Here is a 27,448-nt window from a genome sequence, read left to right on the forward strand (position 1 = left end):
CAGTATTTTTCTCTTGAAAGAAGCAGTAACTGAGCTTTGGATTTTGATGTTTAATTTATTTATTCCAGTTTTGACATTAGCTGCTTTTGATATTACTGCTTTACTCCCAAAGGATCCTTTAAGAAAATATATCTCCAGTGATGTCGAATAATCATTAATTTACCTGAAGTTCAAGAAGAATTTTTATTTAGCAAAGAAATGGTAGTAAAATAAATCTTAGACTTAGCTCAGGGTCTTTGTCGGAGGTCCCAGGTGGACTTGTTATTTGTCTGACTTTCAGAATAAATGCTATAGAAATTCTACTTCGTTTGAGAGTGTAAATCTGAAACTCATATTCCTCTGGGTATTTTTTTTTCATATGATGTTAAAAATCCCCTCTTCATTGTATTATTCTTCATACATATTGATTGACTAGTGGCAGAGGATGTACAGTCCTCCATTGACAGAGTCTCAGAGGTAAAGAAATAATTTGTTTTGATTGCCTCTCTTTTCAACAACTGTTTTTCTCTCCACTGTAATTCTATAAAGCTGAACCTGTAGGACTAACTATGTGTAAATGAACAAATGATGTTTTCTCAGGAACGAATTGTATGTTTATGGTAGTACATAGTTAAGGTAGAGCCAAGGCACTCTTCCTTGTATTTTTGTATTGTCCTAGAGGAACTCAGATATGTGATAATGTTTGGTATTTTACATTTTCTCAGTGTCAGTTCAGAACAGAAAAAATTACATCAGACCATATAAAAACACTCTGACTTTTGCCTTTTTTTAGCTCTAGTCAGTTTCCTTTTGCATGTTTAGTTTCATTTCACAAACTTGCATTTATTTCATTTCGAGAGAGGATTTGTCTTTCTTGTCTCTTTTGGGGTAAATACAATATGGAAACAGGTGCAGAAAATAAAAGGAGAATAATCTATCTGTGTCATGAAAGATAAAGAGTAGGAGGCAAGAAAAACCTGAAATCTGTTTAATCAAAAAAAAAAGAAACAAATCCGGTAATTAGGAGCACTGGGATCTTTAGAGTCTACTGAAGACATCTGTCTTCAGTAGTTTTAAAAGAAAACTACACATACAATAAAACCTTGTTTGGAATAAATTGCTTTAAATGGAGAACGCAAATGGAAAAATAAATATAATTTTTTATATTTATGATTTTCCAATTTGTTGTGACTTCTGTTGATGAGTATCTTACCCCTTAAAGTTTCTGAGCCAAGTTCAACCTTTTGTTAGGAAAAAAAAAAAAAAGGTATCTCCAGAGATCTATGGACGATATATAGAGATATATAGAGATATATGCGTATATATAATATTCAGGTTAAATTTGGTCTTCTGTTGAAGAAATTAAATGCTGAGTGTTTAGGCAGCCCACTAGTATTTCACGTCAGACTGAAAATGGATGTAATTCCAAGGGATGAAATTACTGTAGAAACCCTAGCTTAAAAGCAGATATGATTACTCACGTATATAAATGGTAGAAAAGTTAATTTCACTTTTACTTTAAGTAAAAAATATGTCTCTGCACTTTACTAGGATGCTAATCATCTCATATGTGGCAGGAGATTCAGTGGATTCAGCTTCTGAAACCACTTAGCTATTATGTTGCATAAATCTAGAGTGATAACACAGTTCTGCAATTTTTATTTCAAAAGTCACTTTTGAAATCATCCTGATACAATTACTGTAGATGACTTTCCAGTCAGGAATGGGTCATTTAATAAATTTTTATTGACATATGGAAGCCCCAGTCATTGAACCCAGCTCATCTCAGCATTAGATCTAATGGACATAATACCAGTCACCGTTGTTTGAACTTGCTGTCTTCTCTGCCCTGAGCTCCCTTGTAGTTTTTCACTGCACTGGAGTTACTGTAGCCAGCTCTCTCTAGGTAAACCAGGTAAGGTCACCCCAAAGCACAGCATAGTTTTTATCCTCTAGTTCTTTCATTAATCATAACTGAAAATTACCTCAACTCTGAAGTTAAACATGATTGTGTCAAATTAGTGCCATTCACAATTCCCTTTAATTCCTGGATTTTCACACTGTTTTTTGTAGTTAGCTATTCAAACTGAGTTTTGTCTAAAGCATACAAGTAACAAATTAAAATTTTCTGAATATGCTACTTGAGTGGTAATGGCCAAAGGATGTTAGGATCTTAGTTTTATACAGCTCCTAAAAGTGGCAACTCTACTAGTCTGGCTTCTGAATTTATTTTATGCAGTACAATGCAGAGCAGAACAGTGTGGGAACATCTTGCACTGAATCACTCATTACTCAGGTGATCTTTGGAACTTTTTTATTCTATGTATAGGTCTCATCTGTATCCAATTAGTTTATGACCCATCTCTTGGAATCATGGCACAAAATGTTATTACTGCAACATAGTACAATACAGCATAAATTATATGAAACTGCTGTACTCAGTGGTTGATATCAAAAGGAAACAAAGCCAGTTTCGAGTATAATTTCAAGGGTTTGAGTCACCTTTGATTAGCAGCCAACAGATGTAAAATAGTACATGGTCTTTTTGAGGTACTTATTGATTATATATTAGGACATATAATATCATGTGCTAATATATAAAAATATATATATGTACATATTACATAGACATATATTAGCCTATCTAACCAGGGAAAGCTGTATTTTTAACAGATCTCTGTAAACAGTGCTCTGGATCACGCAAGGAGATACACTGGAGAGAGCTGAATGGGTCCAGTGTTTCAAGGAAGAAACATGCATGAGGTTTGAGACTTTAGACTCAATGATCTTAAAGGCATTTTCCAGCCTAAGTGATTCTAAGATTCTATGATTTTTATCTGTGACCTGACTAGGCTAATAAGTCTTATGCTTATCTGATTGGAAGTTAAAACATTTCTTGTATAGTAGTAATACAGATGAGAAAAATTGTTAGAACAGATGCAGTCTGCACAAAGAACTATGCAAATCAAAGAAGTCCTCTGAAATAAAAAATTTACTACAAATTTTCTGCTGACTGAAATGACGAAAAATGGCGCTGAAACAATGTAGAAATACCATTTCAGAAGCAAACTGCATTTATAACCATAATTGCAGAGAAGTGTAATTTATGGCTTATGAAAATGCTGACACCCTCTAATTTCTGCTTTAACCTTTATAAAATTTTAACATAACTAAATCATTAAATGGATAGAAATCAGTTTACCCAGCTGTCATTGCAGCTTAGTATTAAACCTACTTAGGAAATGCAACGTTTATTTTGATGCTGGTACACTAACACCAGTTTTGTGATCTGTTTTCACCCAAGATGAGGATCATGAAGACTAAGAAAAGTGCTAACCGCTTGTAAAATAAGTTCGTAGTCTTTCACTGTAAAAATTAATAATGAAAGCGATAATATTTAATAGGAAAAAAATATTTAGTGGAATAGGTTGCGGATTGTTGATTGCTAAATAAATAACATATATAAATACGTACAAATTTGTGTCATCTATAGTTGAAAAGAGAATAATCTTGCTTTGTAGAACAAAGTAAATTAGGGTAAAGGCTGGTACTACACCAGCTCATATTCATGTATTGTGTGAGACTTTCTTAGCCCATGAAAGGCAAATAATTGTAATTGATTAATTAGTTAATTGTACTAATCCTTCTTAAAAACCCTGACTCATTAACAAGTAAACAATGTATACTTCACAGTATTTCAAAAGTCACTAGAGTGACTAGTAACTTGGGGAGACCTTAACTTTTTTGGACCAAGTTAAAAGTGCCTTAAATGGATCTTACTGTTCAGAATTACTTGTTTAGTAAACACACCTGAATACACATGGTCATGGCTGCATGTACAGGAAGAAGCAGCTTCTTGTAAGGCTGCTGATCTGAAACTGATCCGTGAACTACAATCAGGAGCTATATGAAATAATTTTGAATTATTTTTATCAATGTTTTAACTGCATACTGGTGAAAGTTATAAGCAGATTCCCAAAGCACTTTTTAAAGTTTAGATCAGATATTGTGGCTCTTAACCCAGTAAGCCTTATTTAGTGAATCAGCATCTGAAAGTAGCCAACACTGGTAGAGAAATGCCTTTGAGGCTCATAAACTTAATGACATCTACCTGGCAACTAATTCCAAAGTAAGTCTGAACACAGGAATACAAAATTACTCTTCGTTTTAGGAGCAAAGTTCAAACAGAATTTTTGAAGCATTTCAGGACATGGATTGGACCAGTTTGCACTTGCATGCAAGCTGCTTATTTTTTTACATCTTCAGCAATGCTCAGTATTCATCATTATGCCCCTTATTTAATGTATATTAAACTTAAAAATTATGCTTTTAAAGTGATAGATCACAGAATTATGATCTCCTGAGTGATTCTGTCCTATAAAATACTGAATCATGAATAAGATAAACAGTACTAGAAGGTATACTGTATTTATTAATTCTTGTAATATCATTAGAGGTGTGAAAAATTCTATTTTGAGTCACTCTTGTTGTACATTCATTTTTTTCTTGAATGGAATAATTCTAAATTTACATTTTTATGTAATTTTAGAAACAGAATGCTTGAATCTGTGGTCTCACCCTATTCTGCAAGAATATTAATATAATTAGAAGGGGAAGAAAAAGCATACCTGATTGTAGCGTAACAATATTTGGCATTTTCAGGATAAAGACCAAGATGTATTTCTTTGCTTTCCATTTGAGTATATCCATTGTCTGAAAAACTTATATACTTCATAGTACATGTAGTCTTACAGAATTATTTGAAATTTCATCTTATGAAAATATCAAGACAAAACTATTTACTGAACAATACAGAGGTTAATACAAGCTTTCTGTGCTAAAACCAATTTACAAAACCTATAACTTGTTATTTTGTCAGAGAAATAAAAGTAAGAGCTGTGTTCTGGCTGTCAACAAATCTGTCTACAGTGTTTAATTAATTAATAATATACTGATAACTTGCCTCCTGACATTAACAAAGCCATTCCTATTTTTAAATGCTGGGTTTGGTGCATTATTGCACTAGTTATGAGCAGAAATATGTGCACTTAAATGGTTAGCAGTAACTCCAGCTCAGTGCTGGTTTAAAAACTGGAGACAAAGGAAAAAAAGGCAGTAATATATGCCCTTTTTCCCTCAGAAAAAAAAAAAAGCCAGAAGCTATTCATTATCATGTTCTTTAAATGTCGTTTACTTCATTGATGTCAACTGTTTTGCTTTGTCGTTATCTCGTTCCTGTTTACATATCAAACAGTGCTGAGAGCAAGGCAGCTTTTCCTCACTAAGCAGAATGCGTTGTCCTCTCATATTCACATGAGGTATCTGAGAATACTAAAATGTTTGTTATAATTTCTTTTTCTGTGAGTTTGTAAATAGAGTAGAGATTAGTGGAATTTATTTTTCAAAGGTAATGTTTTGGTTTTATACATTCAATACCCTTCATCCCAGCAGTTTTGAAAACATATGTAAAGCTATGAAGTCATTACTTTTCAGTCTGGCAAAACAGTCCTTAAGTCCGATGTTTAGCTATACCTAAATTGTGTCTTAAGATTTAGCAAGTAGTCACAGGAATAGCTAACCTTTTAGAAAACTTTTATGTATTTCAGAAGAAGACCTTACAAATATTTAATGTGAGTACTGTAAACTGACCTAGTTGTAAGAAAAGTGGTTTTTAAATAGTCATGCTTTTTCTGTAACTAACACATATCTGAGATACTCTGATTTCCACTGGAACTTAAAGTAAAAATTAACTGATCTGGTAATGTTGGATTTTTAGTGACAACCATTGTGCTTAATCAGAACTACAACCCTGAACTGACTGGGAAGGAGGGATGCAAACTACAAAGGAAAAAGCCACACACTTTCACGTGATTGTGCAAGTACATGGTTCATTGGGCAGCACTAATAAGGGGAAGGAAGGGATTTAGCTTGTTAATCTGTGCTTCTTAATACAATGTCACATTAAATGACACCCATAACATACATATCGATTGTGTTAAAGCTGGAGCCTGATTATGAAATACTGCTTCATCCTCCTATGATGTTGGCTCTTTTGAGAATTTTCTAGCAACAAAGCATCAACTCATGAAGATTTTCTAATAATTTTTTGTTTTAGACTTTATATAAAGACAGGTGGAGGCAAAAGGCTCACTGTGAAGTGTATCAGAGATACCTCAGATGCTGCCAAGGAAAAAGTCCATAGCTGTGTTGGGGCTTCATCTGAGCTAAGTAGCTTCACTTACCATGTTTTCTATAGTACATCTGGTTCATACAGTTATAGTTCAGGAATCTTTGTGTGTCTTTGGAATCTGCATTGCATGTTGTAGAAGCAAATGTACGATAAAGTCATATGCCTAGAAGTTATGTAGGCAATGCTTGGAACAGCTTGAAATCTAGGTCTCCAGTACTACTTATTTCCTTCAGTCTCACACACTGTATCTGCCTTTCTTTCTTTCTTAGTAAACCAGAGCTCAACATAGAGTGTTAACCTATAACTTTCAGTTGTACTTCATATTGACGTTTCTTACTATACTAAGATTCAACTGAAATCAGTGGGATGAAGCATTGGTTTGAAGTTAGTTACACATAAATATTTGGCTGAATTAGGACAATAACAGTGGTGAAATAAATCATTATTCAACTTCACAGTACATGTAAACCTCACAAGAAAAAAAGAAAAAAAGTCTTCTTTCTTGTTCCAGTGGCCTGAAATCACTAAATATGATGTCATGGTGGGCATGGTCCGTGACTGTTTTTAGAACAATTGATGCAAGGTTTTACAGAAGCTAGCACTGAGAGGATACTTGTGTATGCTTTTTAATGACACTTTTTAATGTCAAGCTGTAATAAGAGCCTTTACAATATTAGAAATGTATGAATACTTCCAATAGGCATATTCGGTCTAACTGATATGCTCTAGGTTATGGGCACATACCAGTTGCCTATAAAGCTGACACACTGAGCAATTTGTACAAAGCAAGAGACAAGTCAGTCCTGTTTCCTGTCTATCATCATGATTAGAAAGACACTCTCACACTCTATATAATTGGAGATGTATGCAGAAAATCATATCCAGGAGGAAGATGATGTTTTGAAATAGCCTGGTTTCATTTCTTTCTTCTAAATTTCTTTAACTAGACAGCACATAATAGTTTTGGAGAACCTGCATGATAATAAAATAAAAAAAAAAAGACGTATTTTTTCTTCTTTAAGTGAAAACAAAAACATTCTTGTTTGGATAAATGAATTTGAAGTATCAGAATCTCAGTTTAATAGCTATTTTGAATTAGTAAATGAATATAAAGAGTTTTATCTCTATGTCACTTTTACAAAAGAAAAAATGGATTTATAGACAGAGTCCAGAATTTCTGATTCATAACATGAAATGCAGTGGCTTGCATTGCCTAATTAGGTATTGAAATACAGTCCTGTATTTAGTGATTAGTTTATCTTAAATATTAATTCTTTGCTTCTTCCATGTAAATTCTTTACCCTCTAATCTTGAATTCCTTTTAGCAAAATAAATGTACTAGATCCTATGGCCAGTCATGCTAGAATAGGAGTTGATACTATTCTGTTTCTCTCAGGGTTAGTTAAGAGTTATCCTACTAGTAGCAGAGAAATGAGATGTGGACAAGTGGATCAGCAGAAGAAAGCACAACATAAATGTTGTAATTCCTCAGAGGAACCAGTTGACCAGGTATCTCAAAAAGAGAACAGATTATGACATTCAGTTCTTCTCATGCATTTGGGTATTTGTTTTTTTTTCTTTCACCAATTAAAGAAGTATAAACAGAGAAAAATTATATTTTCCTTTGCCCTTGGTTTGAAAGGGGCCTCCAGAAATCTGGTCCAACTCTTTGTATCAAGACAGGATCTACTGTGAAGATAGACAGTTCTTTGAAAATCTATTACAACAGCTGCACAGAAGAAACAGAAAACTCAACTGGTTTGTAAGCTAATGACAGGGCACTTTTATCTGTCTTCGCATTCATGTTCCCAGTTCTTACCAGGAAGATAATTCTATCATTCCTAAATTTTTAAAGTTGTGGTTTTCTGCATTGGGATGATATTTGGAATAAGCAAAGTTTCCGTTGTGACTTTCAGCCCTTCCCTTTTTTCACTTTATACAGTATAAGAACTAAAATCTAACTAATGTAAGCTTGAGATCATTTAGTGTACACTTTTACCTCAAAGCCAGTAGAATAAAAATTTTACCTCTCTGAGTGATTATGTGCAAGAAAGGATTATTTTTCAGTCATCCCGGTAAACTTAATAATAAATAGTTTCATGTACAAACCATTTATTGTCTAGATGCAAAATCAAGCTAAGTTGAATTAGCTTGGAGATGTTGGTAGTGATCACAGCATGTATCTTGACAATAATTTTGATACAGCTTGCCTGGGATGTCTTCATCAATTTCAGAAGTTTGGCTCTGTGCCCCAGCTCTTCCTAAAACAACTGCTGAACATTTCCTGACTTACCAATAACACTAATTCCCCAGGTATTTTGAAGGTATACAAAAAAAAGTTCTAAAAGAGGTTTTCTTTGGTGTCTAGCTCATAGAAGGTGATCAAAGTGTCTGGAAATTTCCTGTTGGTGATTTTGTAAACTGTTTGTATCAGTTTCTCTTAATTTCTCCGAAATTTTAGTTTTCTAAAATTTAAAAAATGACTATTTAGAAGTTCGTGAAGTTTAGAAGAAGCTGAGAAGACATTTTTGTTAAAGTTATACGATATCCATCAACAGTCCCAAGTACTCTATACAATTAATCCATCCTTAGTATGCATATACTTTACAGTATAAACATCTAATGAATGTGCATATCTTCAAAGCAATTTTGCTTATGTCCTTAGTTCATAAATAGTTTGGAAAATGAGTGGGTCTCATGAAATGTTCTAGAAGAATGTAATTGCTTTTAGGTTGGGGAAACTGATTCTAAATTCAAGTGCACCTTAGAAAATGTCCAACTGCATCCGTTTCCAAGGGCACCAGTACATCTGCTGATTAAATCTTCAGGACGTGTATTACTGGGAAAGTCAGATTGTCTTCCAACAGGCATGTCCCAGCAGGTGCTGCAGTTTATGGATGGGTTGCTAGAGCCACAAGCACCTGGTATGGCAGGTGCCCAGTTTACCCCCTGCTGTATCAGCAAGAAGTGGTTGCGCTGAAGGCAAGAACTGACGCGTGTTGGTTCATATCACAGCTCAGCTCTTTCAGGAACTTAATGTTCTGCATCACTCTGCTGTGCTGCATCCTGCTTTCATATGTGTTGGTAGTGTTCACACATCCTTTTGGAACATCAGTACCCACTGGCACTTCAACTGTGCTAAAAAATGCTGGTTAAATAGGGTTGCTTAGAAAGGAGAAGTGTAGAATATTCTCTTCACAGGACAGGAAAGACTACTTGCTTAGTACAGAGTACAAAGAGTTATTTAGGGAGAACACCATCCAGGAGGAGGTTTTTTTACAAAAATAGCCATATGCTTCCAACTGTTCCAACTATTCAACAATAGGATATTTTGACAGCAGAGTAGCTGCTTCTGTAAATCTCCTAATTATGGATCAAAAATGCCACTGACACATGATGCATAACATGTACTGATATAAGCTCATGCAACAGTTCAGAACAGTGGAAAATTTTCTGATGGATTAACCTTTATACCAATAGGTTCTATGCCAGATTCAGTATCAGATGTATTCTAGGCTCCTTTTGAACCTACAGGCAATATAAAAAAAACCAGGAAAAAAACCCAACCAACCAAACAAACAAAAACATTAAACTGGCCTATACTTTGTGTCATCTGCTCTAGCTGATTTGACAGCTGTGCTGTCATTTGTATCTACCTGATTCTGACAAAATTGATGCTTTTAGTAGCCTTGAGGAACCAGAGCTGAGCACTGGCAGTGATGTTCACAGACCCACATTCTCAATGGCAGTGTTAATTCACCAGCTTTATCCACTGATGTGAGGCTTGTTTGTAGTTGAGGTATCTGCTGACTGGCTCCTCCTGTGGTTGCAAAAAGTGCTTATGCACCTAAGCACACATTTCCCCCCCCCATCATTCTTCTTCTGCCCACCTGCTGGGGTAATTTATGTCATTATCACTGCAAGGGAAATCAACACTGTAAATCTGGTATTGGTCCACTAAAAGTGCACTTTGTGTTTCCTTGTGTGTACCACTTAAACCTCATTATCAGCTAGAAAAGTGCAAATACTAAATAATTCTTCCTACACACATTCACATAAAAGGCCACCTTTATAAGAGCTACCACCTTTACTAGAGCATTGCCAGGCCTGCTGTACTAGGAGGAGTTTTATTTTGAAATTATGTCTCCTCTATAGAGCTATTAGAATAGGATTATAAACGAGCATTGCCAAAATTTAAACCTATGTTGTTTCCCATATTTGCGTGACAGATCATGGACCGAACATTGGTAGAGAGCAGAATGGTTCTGGGGAATTTTTGTTGCAATTGTGATGAAGGGATGAGGGGTAGTGTGTGTGCAAATTACCCACCTTTGTTGTGTAGTGATGGTGTTATTTGGATATAGATGTGGAGAATTCTTTTGTTTATGTAAGTGATGTTTGTGAAGATTGTAGATTGTGTGATGAATGTGTATTTTAATGCTAATGATAATTTAATGCTAATGATAAAAGAAAACATCTTCTTACATTCTCTGCATAATGTAACTGAAAGTCAGATCCCGTCAAATATTCAGACTCCTCATTCTTAGTGATTTCAGCTGTATGAAGATACCTGAATACTTTAAAAAATACGGCTCATAGACATATTTCAAGAGGGTTAAAATACAGTGTTGTAAAGGTTAGATTACTGCACTTTTCAGTAATCTGTTTTACTGTAGTTTTTGTTTAATCTGTTTTGTGCTATTACTTCTCATGTTGCTTCTGTGTTTCTCTTTCCTGAGTTAGCTGCTGCACTAGGTGTCTCTCTTTCTTTTTTCTAATCATTATTTTTGAGAAGGTTCATAGAATTTCCTTTTGCTTCACAGTGTGCAAACCAGTACAACTTAAGGGCTGTACAGTTACTACTCCATGTACTTAGTTACTACTTAGTTACAGAGATACTGAGTATACCTGTCATCCGTTCAGCTGCTAAGGGAATGAATGATGATAGTGGCAGTTAAGAGCTGATCTATTCCCTAGCAACAGGAGGGGAATTTAAAGCAGAGTTATCAGAGGTTCTCTTCAAATATTCCTTCTGAAGGGGAATCTCTGGTAGTGCAAGAATGGCAAAACTGGCAATCTGAAGTTTTAGCTTACACATAGGACTAAAGTTGGGGCTGGGGGGAGTCTTAAGCAAAAGTTTAAGAAAGAAATACAGAATATTCTGTTGCTGGTACTGTTCTCTCCAAAGGCTGAGAAAAATCTGTTATAAACCTCTGCTTAGAAATGCAAAGCTAGATTTTAACTTCAAAAGTTTGATCATGCACCAGCCTTGTAAATGCCATATATGCTGTTTTTCCTCTCTGCAGGTATCTAAGCCAGACTGTACTGGAAGAAACGATGTCAACAGCCAACCCTCAAAACAGGGAGAAATTAATCCTACTAAAACAAGCTCTAGGTGCTCTGGGATTTAATAGTCTGGTGAGTTACACAAGTTTATGGTATTTGTGGCTAAAATCATCATAGTAGTTAAAAACAGCCCATATGGATCTCTCCCTGATAACCTTTTGGAGGGAAAAGAAACGCTTTTTTTGGTTCGGTTTTTTTTTCCCCCTGTTGTTTAAGAGCTTGAAACAATATACAGTATTAGCTCACTCCAGAGAAATTACTGTAATCACTTTTAATTAGACACAGAACCAGCAATGTAAATCTGTTTAATTCTTAAAGATTCACTACACAGCTGCAAGGTATAATACTCTGAACAATTAAATTACATAGATAAAAAGAAACAATCAAATCCCATGTGACAGACATCTCATAAAATCCACAGGCATTTTTTTCCTCTTCTTGATTATCTCCCTGTCTTTTTTAATTTTGTGAAACACACATATGCTAGCAGTACCTGAAAAGAAGTAAATAAATATTTAGTCAAAGAAAATTAGAGCTGGGTAACCTGAAAGAGCTGACTTAACTCCTCAAAAGCAACAAGAAGATAGGCCTTATGTTTGTCTTTTATCCTATAAAACAAATGAAGATAATTTGGAAAATTAATCAAGAAGAGGTTTTGGAGGACAGAAATTAGAGGAAATGGAGGGATGAATATGAGAACTCGTATAATTTTTGTAAATATGCACCCTAAAAAAGTGTAAACGATCTTTAAATCTCCTCTGTATTCAGGCAGTGTTAGAATAATTATTTAGGAGGCTAGAAATCTGTGGAACTCTGGAGTGCTGCACACTGATCTCCTGCATTGAAGATTAGAGCGGAATATGTAAAACACATTCCTAAAATTTCTACCCATTACTTCTGAGGTACATGGAAAGGTCTGTATGTATTATTCCTTGACTATCTAGCCACATTTAATGATAAATTATCTTTTTGAAGACTTACATAAAGATTCCTTAGCAGTTTTTAATGGTATCTTCAAAAATATGTTAATTTTTATTAAAAACAATTGTTTTAAAGGTGAGGGAACACACATCTTAGAGCACACTGAGAAAGTGTTTGAGAATCTGGAATATGAAGTAAATCTGAGGGCTTACTGAAATCCCCAGAATAAACAGCTGTCCCAGCCCTCTGCCGTTCAGTGTTGTACAGTCATTCCCAAATCAGTTCTGAATGATCTAACTTACAAACAAGGAGAATGCTGTACTAGTGTGCCATTTCATCTTGCCTAAGATATCATCCCAAGGAGCAGGGTATAGCACCCTTGTTTAAATGCCATATTAACATGACAGTTCTTCTGTTCTAGGAGTTATCTTGTTCAGACTTCACCTGTATATACTGGGTCTTTTTGAATCTTCAGCTTTGGTATTGTGTAATAGAAAAATATACTGTTGCCCTATTAATATCTGTCTCATACAGTAAGAGATTGAAGTTCTTGTCTAAAAATGTATGAATAAAACTTGATTAAACAGCGTTGGTGCTATAGTCTATCCCAGAAAGACTTTTTTAGTGGCCTTTGATAGTTATTGGGGAAAGGAACAAGAAGAAAAGAAGAAGAAAACTTGGGAATAAAGAGGATGTATTGGTCAAATATTTCATTAGTAGTGTATTTTTTAATCTTATTCTGCAAATTGTGGTGAGAGTTCTCACCATCACTTCTTCAGTTTCGGTAGAATCGGGTTCCAAATACTATTTTTCAAAAATATTTTTAAAATTATCAATTAACTTTGCTATGCATAATGGCATGTAATGTTGTAGTGGATATCAGGATTCTCATTTTACAATTGTAAAGAAACGCTTATAAAAACCCTCCAAAAAACCTTTAAAAAACTTCCAAAAATGCACAATGCTTTCTATATCTTAATGTTTAAAGTTCATATGTCATGGGTCATATTTTTTCTTGGATTTAAAAATATTTTAAAAATAAACAACCAAACCAAAACAACCCAAGAAAGTTAGTTTTCCTCTTACTGTGATAAAAATGAGGCCAGGAAAAATCTACCCTTAAAGGTAACTGCTTCATAATACTGGAGACATCAGAAAAGAGCATGTAGTTATGGAGGGAAAGTGTGAGGGCAAGGGAGGTTGCTTTTGTTTCTTTAAGACCTTAATTACAGCTTTTACTACCAAAAACCTGTTATAATTTAGAGCTAGAACCTTTATTTGTGAATGCAGTTGCCTGAGGAAAAAACAAACCTTACCATTCCCAGATACAGAAATTGTCTCTTTGGAAATTCTCTATGGACGTGATATGCTTATTTCTTGCAGAAATAATGCATCTCTTAAAGATATTTAAGTGTTTGAATCACATTCTGAAAAACTTTCTTAACCTAGCAGTTTATGTGACTTACATTAAAACAAAAGGAATAAAAGGTAATTTTGTTGGTGTATGTCCTAAATAGGTTCCAGTTTGATTTCTAAATCCAGATTTCCTGTTAGCAATTCACACTGTTAGCAATTTTTAACTTAGGAAATGCCAGTGATACAATGTAGTAGAACTTGTGTTTTTATAAAGCATTGCCTTTCACTGATGTGCCCAACAGATCTCTTCTTTATCTTTAATTCTGCATAAAATATGTGCAGGAGGTGGAGAACCTGTTTGTAATTCTCTCAGCAATCCTACATCTTGGAGACATTCGCTTTACGGCTCTGACAGACGCTGAGACAGCATTTGTGTCAGACCTGCAGCTACTGGAACAAGGTCAGTAGGACATGACCTTGGAGCATCGCCTGCTTGGTCCCACAGCAGGGCAGTTGCGCTGTTCCACCGACAGATGGAAACATAATTCCAGGGAGACAAAAAAAAATAAGCTACTGTGGCAAGATAGTATCCAATTCACTTGGATGTTTCATAAACTACAGATTTTTATTGAGATGAAATAAAATGCCAGTGTCGGAAATTATCTAATTAAATGTCATTTTTAATGCTATCATTTGCCAAAAGAAATTGAACAGTGCACTTTGTACCATCTTCTTTTAAAGTGCTTTTGCACTGCTTGTCAACAGCTGAACAATTTGCTTTGAATTGAATTCCTTACATTCAAAGTCCATGTCTTAAAATGGTCTCTTGTTTCCATGCTTTGAAGTTTGCCCTCTTGATCACTTACAAATCTCCTCCAAGTGGCTTATGGATACAGAATGTCAATAAGTAGCATACCTTAACTCTAGTAGGAGAGAAAGTTTGCCAAACCCTGGGGAATGTCCTGAGTAATCTTTAAAGGGGAAAGAAAGCTGTAATGTAATATACAGAGATGTTCAAACTTCACAAAGTACTGATCATAGTAATCCAATTTTGTGCTCATTAATTTTGATTACTCCTATGACAGCACCCTTTTCTTTAATGTGTGCATTCTTTCACTATTCAAAAATAGCATCTGCAGAAGAAAATCTGTTATAAGAAATGAAATATGCAATATAGCCCAAATCAGTCCTTCTTTAAATTTTCTTTTCATTTCAGTGGCAGGAATGCTACAGGTTTCACCGGATGAACTCGCTTCAGCCTTAACAACTGATGTTCAGTATTTTAAAGGTAATCTTTTCCAAGCTTAAATTCTTGTAGATCGGCCCTGATGGCATTCTGATCCACCTGATTTGAGAATTTTAAAAGCTGATGATTTTTTTTCTTATGTCTTGTATGACCTTGTAAATATTTTCTCTGAGGAATATGTAGGATTGTCTGCCATGCAGTAAATCAGACTGAGCCACCAAATTATTGTAATATGCAGCAAAGGAGTTTCACATTGTGATGCTGACAGGCTACTAACTTGATTGATCTTACAGAAGTGTGTCAAGATAACAGATTAGATATTAATAGAGAATATTAGTGAGAACTAAAGTCAACAGGAGTGTCTTGGAAAAAAAAACCTGAAAAAATATATTCAGTAAAATTCTAGTTCTCTGTGGTACTCATACATATTTCTTTTGAAGAAAGTATAAAGGCACGTATTTCCAAACTGAAAATTTTTTGAGTGTTGACAGTCTTCTCATCTTGCACTGGAGGCTTCAGAGAAAAAACTAACACTGTGTAAATGTTTGGCAAAGGAGAAGTAACTGTAGCTAAATTTACTGTAACTAAAATTACTTAAGGCGAACTTCACAGCATGCTTTCATCTCCATTTTCTGCTTTCTCTCATAGGAGACATGATTGTACGGAGGCACACTATAGAGATTGCAAATTTTTACCGGGATCTCTTGGCGAAATCCCTATATGGTCGTCTATTTAGCTTTTTAGTCAACACAATCAACTGCTATCTTCAAAGTCAAGATGACACTGACAGGTAGGAGTGCCATTATAAACTATTAGGTGTACCATTTTCTATTCAAATCCAGATCCATAAAAGAAACATAATTCCATTAAGTGGAGGAATTTAATGCATAGTGATAGAATTTTAAAGCATTTTATGAGAGTATGACCATGATGCTTGGATCTTTAAGGCACCGACCATTCCTTCAAGTTGTTTCTTGTGTAACACATCTGTTTATGTATTTGCTTGTATAGGGTGACATGGTTGAAATTAGTAGCCTTTTAAGAGTTGACAGTACAGAATGATAGTCTTTACACATTCAAAACACTGCCTGGTGTTTTTTTACTGTGAAATATACTTGTTCTTTCTTCCCAAAACAGCGGCCTTAGCACAGGGTATTAAAAACAGAACTTTATTCAAAGGCCTTCAAAAAAATGTATAAATATCACTGAATTAAATGTTCTAAGAATGTTTTCTAGGTTATCATCTGCTAAGTTCAATGCTTTTGCTATCCAGTGTGGTGTCGTGGAAAAATGAGTGCTAATTAACGTGCATCAGTGGAGCAGTCAAGAAACAAATTAAAGAAACAAGAAAAAAAAGGAAATCTCAGTAGAATCAAACTAACAAACTAAGACAGTAGACCTAATTAGATGATCATATGCATATGACTTAATCAAGGTTCAACATCTCACACGCTCAACTGATCTTTCTTATGAACGCAAAATTCAAGTGTCTTGGCATATTTTTAAATGGTAAATACACAAATGACAGATGCAGAACTTTAAAAAAAGAATGTTTCTCTTATATCTACATTGACTTAATAGGACCAGTATTTATGAGGTTCCCTCTTTTAGAGTTTGAGGACTTCACAATCTTATTTTTATTCCTATTTGTAGACCAACTAGTGATATATCACATTTCTCTTCTATGGATGTAGCTAATGGAAAAAGGTACCATACCTGAGTAACTCGGAGCTTTCTGCACCTAAAAATGTTTTGTCATTATGTATCTCACCAGAGTGTCTAGCTTCCTGCTGGAGGCAAAAGAAAGGTTTGCCAGTAACACAGAATGATTTTACTTGTCTGTTTCTGACACCAGAACTAAGAATCACCTGTGATGAAAACAAAATTGATCAAATAACATTCTGTAGGTTTGTTTGAAGCAATGGGTCAGACATATTGTAAAGGGTGTTCTGTTCGCTTTGCCAGGAAAGGCAAATGGTTCAAGAGCATCTCTTGATGAATGGCAAGAAGTCTACCAAGGTAGTAGATCATTAGACAGGATGTCTTCCATATGTGTATTGTTTTTAGGAACTGCCAAGAATTTCGATGTAGTTTCTTTATAATACAACTGTTAAGCGTACAAGATCAAAAAGATAGTCTGTAAGGACATCTTTACAGAGATGTCATTCTGAGGAAAAAGAGGCAAAATTGGAGGCATTGAAAAATATTATCAGTTTAAATACTGTTTTGTAAGTAAGAAAGCCAAAATGAGTTATAGAGAACATCCGTGCTTGTTTTTAACTATTCAAACTTATGTACTGGTCTAAGAGATAACAAAGTTCTTCAAATGTTGGCAAATTCCTTTTTTTTAATTTGTATACTAGGAAATATTGTCAAACTTGAAATCAAAGTCTCAGTCCCTACTAAAACTATAGTTCTTTTATTTTTACATAGTAAATACTGAATATTTGAAATGTAATAAGGAAATGTGTCAGTGATGTTTAGTAACCATAAAATAATAAAAAATAAAAGAAGGGGATCTTTCAGAACAAAAAGTGGTTTTTTCTGATATTTGTTCTTTTAGAAACTGGTGACATGACCTTTCATTTGTAAACATGGGATCATTCATGCTTTATTTTGCCTTGAGAGTCTCTGCTATGATTAATTTAAGGAAAGTAATTTTGCTGGAATTAATATGATTGACAGCTAGCCAATAAAAACAGATATGAACCCTCCTTCTGAGAAGAAAAGTGGTATAAAAAAGAGAAAAACGAGAAGAAATATTAAAAAACCCAAAGTAATTTGCAGCTACATATAAAACAATGCTTTTAATTTTGATGTTGTGCTGTCAGTTGTTATTTAGTTTTCAAAATTTGAGCAATAATTTAATACAGAAAATTACTATCATGGTTGGAGAGATTTTGCACATAAATACCACAATGTAATAGTAAAATGTCACTTTTGTAGAGGATATAGAGCCTTGTTCTGTTATATTTGCCCCGTAGGCAAGATATTAATTATGTAAAACCTCTAGCTTTTTTCATGTAGAGTATGCATCTCCTAAGAATACTAGACCAAGATTATCGAGGGGCATTTATAAAAACACTGGGATGACATGATTTCCTGTCAACAAATGCATCTTCAACAAGTCAAGATATTTCTTGCAAATATCACAGTTTTCATAAGGAATGTTATTTGAGGTAGGCAGTAGGCTGGCTGCTAAGAATTTTACCCAGAATTTTAGAAACTAGGACCAGGTTCATGTTTAGCCTGACTTGTAATAATTCATTAAGTCAGTTTGTATTGGTCTTTTCCTTATGCAAATGTTTATATATTCTTTGAGGGAAAGTAAAAGAGACTAATATGACAAAATAACAATCATGGACTCAACTGCCATATAAACAACCCAGCCTCAAATCTATTAACCGAATTAGACAGATAAAGGATAAGCGGTTCTTCTGTGTTAAGTAGTTCTTAAAAACTGCAAAATATAATGCAATATTTTAGCCATTGTACAATGTTACATAGGAGTTCCTATTTTGCCTTCCTGTAAGGAAGGCTATATCTAAGTGGGAGGGGAAAAAAAAAAAAAAAGGAAAACTTACCAAGTATTCCAAAATCTCAAACTGCTCTTTTTTTTTTTTAATGAAACCTGTTTAGATAGCATAATAATTCTGGATTTTCAATATTTGTTTCTCTGAGGTAGTTTGTTTTTAAAACATCTGATTCTTTTTAGAAAGGGATAGGTTTTGTTTAAAACACATTGCAACAAGGAACGTACACCTTATTCCAATCAGGAGCAGTTGTGAATGAGGTTTACATTTTAAAACACAATTTAAATTGGAGTCATTGCTAGAGATGGAGGTGGTGATAAAGCTTTATGCTTTTTGTAGAAATTCCCTTGGAGGTTAATCAACCTCCCAATAACCTCTCTTGCCCAACAAAGTGTTTCTAGACTATATTTATTATGTAACAATCTATGTCTGACATTTACGCATATAGCCAGTCTTGTGACAATCAGTAGTGCATTGAACTAGTGTGCCTTAGAAAATGAAGACGGACTTCTTGAGTATGATTTCTGGAAAAGGCTCTACTTGTCCCTGAGGATTGTTTTCCCACCTTGTTTTGTAATGCGCTTTCCTTTAATGATTTTACATTTTTGGTTTGTTATATGGGAATTTATTTTGAGGGCTGGATTGTTACCTAATGAAATGTTAGTGGTTACAATGACTGCAACAGAACTATACTCAAGTACTTCAACAGTGGTTCACCTTTTTCTCCTTTACGTCTATACCCTGACATACACATAGATTTAGACATAGAGGAAACATAGAACGTAGAGAAAAAATGTGGATGGAAAAGTAGATTTCAGAACCAGCAGCCTGCTATATTATTTGCATGCATATAAACCCATAAGTTTGCAAATTATGTTGACAAAGGAAAACTTACCTGCTTTAGACAGCATCCTTATCCTTTCTCAGGAAACTGAGTGATTTTTCCTTTGCTGATTTTCCCTGTTCCGGAAAGCCATCAGCTATAGTACAAAGTGCTTCATTCTGCTGCAGATCATTTTACTCTGGAGAAAGTCCCATGCATTCACATAGGCAAACTGCAGCAACTTTTTGACTGCAACCCACTTTTTATGTTCTCTATCTGATAATGCTGTGAAGAAAATTAAAAAAAATCCAGCCTCAGTGAGCCAAGATCGTTCATATGGAGTTCTCAAATCCTTGCAAAATGGGCAACAGAATATCCCAAAACATTCATTTTGCTCACTGTAGTGAACTTAGTTTCCTCTCCAGATCAGGTTTACAGTGACTCAGTCCCAAGTACAGAATATTAACACACCTCCGTCCCTTTCCCATTTCTCCTGTCCAAATCCTAGGTGACTGCTCTGCCCTAATCCTTCCACTTGGCCAAAATAAAAACCCTTCCCTGAATGCATGCAGTGACACAGGACAAATTAGATGCACTGTCAACAAGTACTCTTTTATATATACAGAGAAGAAACATCTGTCTTCTTCAAGCCTGAACCCTGACTGTTCTTTCCCAGGAGACATGTAACCTCTTGTGCAGCCCGAGCTCTCAGCCTCTACTTGATGCTTGGGCTTGGGCTTAAGAGGTTTCCCTTGAAGTACACTGAGATTCTGACTGCCAAAGAAGTATAAACTGGAAAGGGTAACTGAGTGCAACCAAGCATTTTTGAAACTTCTCCTAAATGTCTATCTCTTATATGAGCAAATGGGTACCTATACATTTAGAAACTGGACTTAAAAGAAGTTAAGATTTTCTCCTTATCTCACAAATTTAGTTTTTAACATGACTGCTAAAACAATCTTGAACCCTCCTTTTTTATTTCCATTCAATACAGTAGGTTGGTGAGTAGAATTTTGATTCTGTTCTGTACATGTTCTGCTGTGTATTTCATCCCGTGTTTTTGAAATACAACCTGGTTGTGTCCCACAACAGACATACTTCTGTCAGAAACAGTAGATGTATTATTCACTTGCTTGAATTCTTATTATCGGTAATGTCTTTTCTTCCCAGTGACCAGGTGTTTGAAATTGGAGTATTAGATATTTTTGGATTTGAAGAATTTCAAAAGAATACTTTTGAACAGGTAAGTGTTGATTTTTTGCTGAATGTTTAACTAACCAGTGTTTTGATCAGAATATGAATATAGATGAAGGTGAAAATTTTCTCTTAAATATTTTTTTCCCGTTCAGCCTATATGTGTGTGAGTTATATCCAGATCTTTGTACAGTTGTTGATGATTATAAAATAATCTAGTAAATATCTACCATAATGACTTTGAAGAAGGATAGTATCAACACTGAAAGACAATCTGAGGGAAATAGTGTTGTCTGTTTTCATGCTTGTGGAAGTTATATTTCAACTAGATCAGTGAGTAGAAGGACAATACGCTGAACTGGAAGAAAGATCAAAAGGTCTTCAGATGCCTTGGAGAAAAAATAGAATGAAAATGCTACATTATGCTAAGTGCCATTACTGGCAGATTCACCTTTGTGTGACTTTACAACACATCACTTTTCAAAAAATTGAATTGCATCCATGTAAAATAAATTGAAATTTAGCTCACTAAATGCTTAAAGATCCATTTAAGTATCAAACTTTCTTTAAGCTGTTTGCCTATTTTCAACATTAGTCTCTGAACACCAAAGCTCTTGTGAATTACGTATTTCAGAAAACATAAGTCACTTTACACAACACACTGAAGGAGTTCAGTTGTTTGTCAGTTGTTCAGTTGTTCATTCATTCTGTAATGTAGCAGAAGAAAACAGAATAGAAAATCAAAGCATAGAAAAGAATAGAATGGCATCATCAGCAACAAAGGACTTGTTATTTTTTGAAATCAGAATTTACCCCTTCATCCCAGTTAATCCGTTGTTTTATGCCTCAACTTCTTTCTAATGAAATAGAAGTCATAGAGCCACATTAGTTCAACCTGTATAGCATGTTTACATTGCTATCCAATTTCTAAATGTTTGAAAGTGCAAGCATGATGGGTTTACCAGTACCTTTGAAAGAGCATGTAAGAAGGCCATAAAATATATTGCAGTTCCCCCCTCACAATGTTCTTTTTGCTGCTACAGTTCTACCTTGCTTGAACATTTGCTGGATTAAGGACTATTGATGTGTGCCAAAATTCAGTCATTTACTCAGTGTGAATGCCTGTTTTGGGGGAAAATACAGAGTGAAAAATTAAAAACATTTTAACAGACAATATCTGAAAAAAAATCCATAAAGCCTCCTTGTTAATAAGGATAAAGTATTCTATGCAATTTAAATACTTCTCAAAAGAGAGGGGTGCATCTTGGTACTTACTAGTTATTTTCCTTTGACTCTGTTCTGCATTGTGTTTTGGTTATGAAACTCATATAAGATCTGCAATTGCATCATGAAATACTTTGAATTCCAACTTCTGGGGTAAGTAATTTTGTGCTTAATGACTGCAGAGGATACTTGAAGGAAAAAAAAAAGAGATATAAAGAAAAATGAGTAAAAAGTAATTTATGATTTCTGCATAGCAAAAATGATTATTTCAAAGTCAACTTTGCATTTTTATTTTATTTTTTCTAAATAAATATATTTCAAGAGACACTTACTGTCCCTCCACCTGGACTGAAGGCATTTTGTTGAATAATATTGAGTAATAATCTGAATATTATCTCAGAATCTACTTAACTGCATTCCTGAAAAGGCAGAATAGAGGTGAGGGAATTACAGAGTTCATTCTTATTTGAACTCTGTAATGCAATTAACATACCTGATTCCTGAAGTGATAGGTTGCAGTATCAATGAAAAGAACTAGTTTGTGTTGCCACATGGTACAATGTAATCATGCAGACATACCCAAAACAGCCTGAACTTCAAAGCTGGAACAGTCTAGCAGTCTAGCCTAGTTCCGTATTCTGCCTGGACTTGTTAACCCTAACAATAAACAGTCTTATTAGCCCAGATAGGGTCCTCATGCAAAACATTGCATCATGTCTGCAAACATGCCCAGTGTCAAGGCTTGTGATCACAGAATGTTAACATTAAATGTTGCAGCCAGACAGTGGTGGAGCCATAAAAATTATTTTTCAATCAAATTTAGATTAGAATATTTTTAAATGGTATTACAAAAGTAATTTTGGGGAAAATGAACCTTTTGATTCAAATTAGCATATGATAAGGCATTCTGTGTGATATCTGTTTTCCTGCTTTCTTGGGAAAAAAAATTACAACTGTTTTCAAGAAAAAATAAAACTTCCTGATTGCCCAAGACTGGACACATTCCAAGTAGCTGTGTGAATCCTTCTGATTCTTCATATCAGATTAGTTGATAGATAGTCTAATATCATAATTAAGAGAGCAATAAGGTACTAAATCACATGTGCATTTAAGCAATTCATTTTAATAAACTTTTTTTAAAAAAACTTTTTTTAAAAAACTGCATCTTAAGACAGAACAGCAATACTGTTGTTTTCAGGCAGACAACAATAGATAAACCAGGTAGAAACTCCAGTGTATGTGTTGGAATGACAAGACATTCGAGCATTGAAATGTCGAAGTCAAACACAGGATTGGTCTAGGAACGACTCATGGGCAACACAGAAAAATAGATGTCAAAGGACTAGAAAAGTAAGATTAATTATGTCTACACCAGGAGTCTGATAACTTTTGCAGGCAAAACAATGTGACTGACAGCTTGTCAGTAGAAAAGTTTTTTAGATGATTACGAAGAGGAAGTCATTCTTAATTAAGTGTTAGGTTTTCCTTGTACTTGGTGAGCATTGGTAAGTTTTCATTCTATAGCACATGTATGGTACAGTATATTTATAAGACCAAAAAAAAAGATGTGTAGTTCTAAAATAACAGTAAATAAGTGTGTGGAATAAGCAATAGTGAGTGGAGTTCTGATTTTTGGTATGAAATTTAAAAGCTGAAACGTAAGAAGCAGTATTTTTAGAAGCCACAGTCTGAAAGAGTCATTGCTCAATAAAGACTGAAAACTTCTGAATTGCCAGGACTCAGTGAGGTACTGTTTGTCAGCTGAGCTGTGGTAAATTACTACAGTACACTTTTATCTCACCCAGTTACAATTTACAGTCACTTCCTAGCATTGATCATTAGCTTGAGAACAGTGTTTTCCTAGAGCAGCTGCATACCTGCTGTGCCAGAACAGCTTTGTCTACAGCCACAGTGGAACATGGTCAGAAGTGAGCACAGATTTCTCTTTCCTGTTCTATACAGAAATGACTTTCATTTTGTGGTAATTTCAGGAAATATGAGTGCTCTACCAAAAATAGCAGTTGCAGATTTCAGTGTTAATTTTCAATGTTTTCCTAGGTTTCCCTGTTTGAGAGGGACTATATTTGTTTACGATTTAATCTGCACCTTTTTAAAAGTAGTAATATCTACTTCTCTTCTAGTAGAATTTAAAACTAGGTTAGATCTTATTCATGGTTACTTCACAGTACAACTCTGAATAATACAGTCGAGGAATGCTACAATCTTCATTATACCCTTATGCTAGTGTATTTTTTGACCACAAACTGAACAAACTCATGACCAATGAACATAACAAGCAATAAACAGGAGGGATAGTTGCCTGTACCATTTCCCCCCAATTTTTTTCTAAGAAAACTGTATTATAGGAGAGAAACCAGACTTCAGACAGCAAGAATAGCCTTTCCTTCCCCTGCAGAAAGTCAGGTCTTTCTAACAAAATGGAGGCCTGTAGTTGTGGAATCATAGAATGACAGAATATGCAGAGTTGGAAGGGACCTACAAGGATCATCGAGTTCAACTTCTGGCCCTGCACAGGACCATCCCCAACAGTCACACCTTGTGCCTGAGAGTATCATCCAGACTCTTCTTGAACGCTCTCAGGCTTGGTTCTGTGACCACTTCCTTGGGGAGCCAGTTTCACTGCCTAATCACACTCTCTTTGGGTGAAGAAACTTTTTCTAATCATAAAGACTAATAATGCAGTAAAATGGACTCCAGTAATCTTCTCTCTCTGATGTCTAATTCAAGTGGTAATCTGAAAAACATATTTAGTTCTTGCTAAATAACATGTTCAACTCTTGGATAGTATTTTGCCTCTGTAGGCCTCTTAAATTTTGCAGAAGAAACTGTGCATATATTATTCTTTTTATAGGAAATATAAGTGATTTATCTGGATTAGTACTGTAGGTCGCTGGAACAGTCAAGTGTCTCTTGACTCCCATTCAACTCTATACCCATTAAAGTATGTGCACATTATCTGTGTGATGCAGTAGAGCTCTGTGAGAGGCACAACTTCCATGGCAGTTCCGTGCAGCATATCTCTCATGTCAGGAGCCAGCTGGATCTGAGAGCAGGGACCATTGCCTGCCCCATTCAGGACTTTTCTGCTTCACCATTGTGACTCTGAAGTAGAGATTGTAGAACCCAGCTGTGTTGAAATTTTTGCCTATGTCTATTATTAGGTGTTGTAGATTTTAACTTGTCAGTGTGTTATTTCTGTAGTTAACTCTGCTGACACTACATTTTGTCATGTAACCTTTCCTAGCCAAAACAGCCATAACAGATTATTTTATATTAAATTGTATTGTCTCAGACATTAGACATTCAGCATTTAACAAGGAAAAATAATGACATATTTTTAAGTCAGAGTTGCTAGTCTCCATGCTAAGGTGTCACCTGGGATTGGCCCCTGGGAAGGGCTTGGGGGATCCCAGGAAAAGATGAGGAGGGCTGTAAAAGCCTATTCTTGCCCTCAGGGCCCTGGCGATCCTGTGTTTTAATTTGTTCCTCGACCCAGTTCCTGAGGATCTTACACTCTGCATGGCTTTTGTCATAGTGTGCTCTTCCCTCTAAGTCTCTTTGGTCTTTTTTTCTAGTGCACACTTTTCTTTCGATTTGTACAGGACACTATTGTCTGTCCAGTGTTCCAGTCAGCTACTGGAAAAACAGTGTTACTCAGTTTTAAAGCTGGCTTATCATGTACCTGACATTAAAGTGTGTATTTTTTTCTTTATTCTTTTATGGTAGATGCCTTGTGGACAAAAATAAAATAATTTATCTCAAACTGAGATTCTGAGCTCAATTCAGTTTGTGGTTGATTAGTGAAATGCTGCACAAGGACATTTATTATCTGATATCTTACTTTTCCACAGTGGCACCCATTTTTATCCTACAGTACTTAGTTTATGGTCAGCATTATGAGTGAAAAAATTATTTCTAAAACTATTTCAGAATTAATTAGTCTCAGAACAATTCCAAACTCTTTCAAGAAAAGGTTGTTGTTATTTGAGGTTTGTTTTCTTGTTTGTTCAATACTTTTATATATACAAAATCAAGTGGGGGACTATTCCACTTCCTATTGAATAGTGCCCCTTTTTTGAGGGGCTTTTCAGACCCTCCTTTGTGGAAGGCTTCTCAGGTGACAGTCATCTGTAATAAAGTTTTAATGTAGCACTTTTATGTCATTTGCGGAACACAGATCAGCTAAAGGCAACTGACCCCAGAGACGACATGGATTCCCAGTGAAATAAACATCTTCTGACAGAGGTGGAAGGACTACATTTGAATTTGTGTTGGAGCTGCATGGAGAATCTGTGTTAGATCCTATTAACCCTAATAAGCAATGGAAAAAAACATTACGGGTCCTGGTTTTGTTATAAATTCTTTAGAAATATTCTGATTGGTACTACACATAAAGAAAAGGACGTTGAAATATTTGGGTAGCAGATATAAAGAGGAACAGCAATGAAGATACTTCTGAAAAATCAGTGAGTATCAACCTTAGGTGAGTCTAACCTCAGGAAAAAGAAGATGATTCTGCTTTTCATTATCTTAGAAATTACATTTTTGAGAAATGCTAGAGCATTCTAGCAGATTAAATTTGTCATTGTAGCATCATTATGTCAGGCCACAACATAGGGCACTGTCATGGTTTGAGATAGCCCCAAAATCCAATTCCCTAGCTCCATTCCCCCTCCCACATCTCAACCTAATGTGAGATGGGTTTTCCCAGACAAAATACGCCAGACTCAAAGTGGGAGAAAGGGAATATATTACAATGACTGTACAAATAAATACTATAACACATTATACACACAATCACAACTATCTCTACCATGACATATAGTATTTACAATGGATCAGGTCTCTTTCCCCCTCCAAATAAAAGTCCAGGAGGGAAAGAAGGACAGATCCCTTTCAGTCTCTGAACAGCAGGATCTTCTGAGGCAGCAGTCTGTCTTCTTCACATGCATGCAGCAGCTGTGGCTGGATTTCTACCAGCACTCACGAGGGAGGTATCCAAGCTCCCTCGGCCCCATCGCCTCCAACCGAGGGGTCTTCCGTGGGCTTCGTAACCCCAGACAAGGTCGTATCACCACGTCATATCACGAAGACACAGGAGGGTCTTCGTGACGGTCTGGTATCTCCAGGAGACTCAGCTCCTTGCAGGGCCTCTGTGCCCTGTCTCTCAGGCTGCCACCGTGGCAGCAGTGCAAGGGGGGGAGCCAAGGTCAACTCCCCCAGCATTCCATCTGGCCGTCCCGGTCCAGCTCTGGGACGTCTTTTGAGCTTCTTAGCTCCTCTCTCTCTCTCTGGTGTTGCATGTCTAAAACTCTTCTCCTTAATAGGAGTCCATCTCCCTCTTTTCTCAGAGGGATCTCAAAGGAGTTTTGGGGGGCTGGTACAGTCTTACCCCCAGAACTCTGTCTCTCAGCTGCTGGCTCTCTCTCTCTCTACCTTTCCAGGAGTCTTCTCTGCGGTGCTGCATGTTGTTTCTGCTGCTCCTCCAGTTCAGGTGTTATCTGTCCTGGCTCTCTGCCACCGTTTCTCTGGTCAGTGCCGGCTGCTGCTCTGCACCCATGGAGAAAACATCCCCCGACTTAACTACAGACACTTAGTCCAGTCTAGCACTGTTC

At 35.6% G+C, this 27,448-nt stretch overlaps 1 protein-coding gene across 4 annotated transcripts in view; it reads left to right on the forward strand.

Annotated features, from left to right (window-relative positions):
- Positions 1-27,448, forward strand: part of MYO16 (myosin XVI) — a 355,407-nt gene that overhangs the window by 216,453 nt on the left and 111,506 nt on the right. For all 4 annotated transcript variants that reach the window (XM_051772798.1, XM_051772799.1, XM_051772797.1 and 1 more), the window contains exons 17-21: positions 11,476-11,587; positions 14,135-14,252; positions 15,009-15,080; positions 15,687-15,828; positions 20,565-20,637. In XM_051772798.1, the coding sequence (XP_051628758.1) occupies positions 11,476-11,587; positions 14,135-14,252; positions 15,009-15,080; positions 15,687-15,828; positions 20,565-20,637 (517 nt within the window). The remainder of the gene's footprint in view (positions 1-11,475; positions 11,588-14,134; positions 14,253-15,008; positions 15,081-15,686; positions 15,829-20,564; positions 20,638-27,448) is intronic.

The sequence above is a fragment of the Manacus candei genome, unplaced genomic scaffold (assembly GCF_025592945.1).
Source record: "Manacus candei isolate 608988 ecotype Guabito, Panama unplaced genomic scaffold, ASM2559294v1 h1tg000159l, whole genome shotgun sequence".
NCBI lineage: Eukaryota > Metazoa > Chordata > Aves > Passeriformes > Pipridae > Manacus > Manacus candei.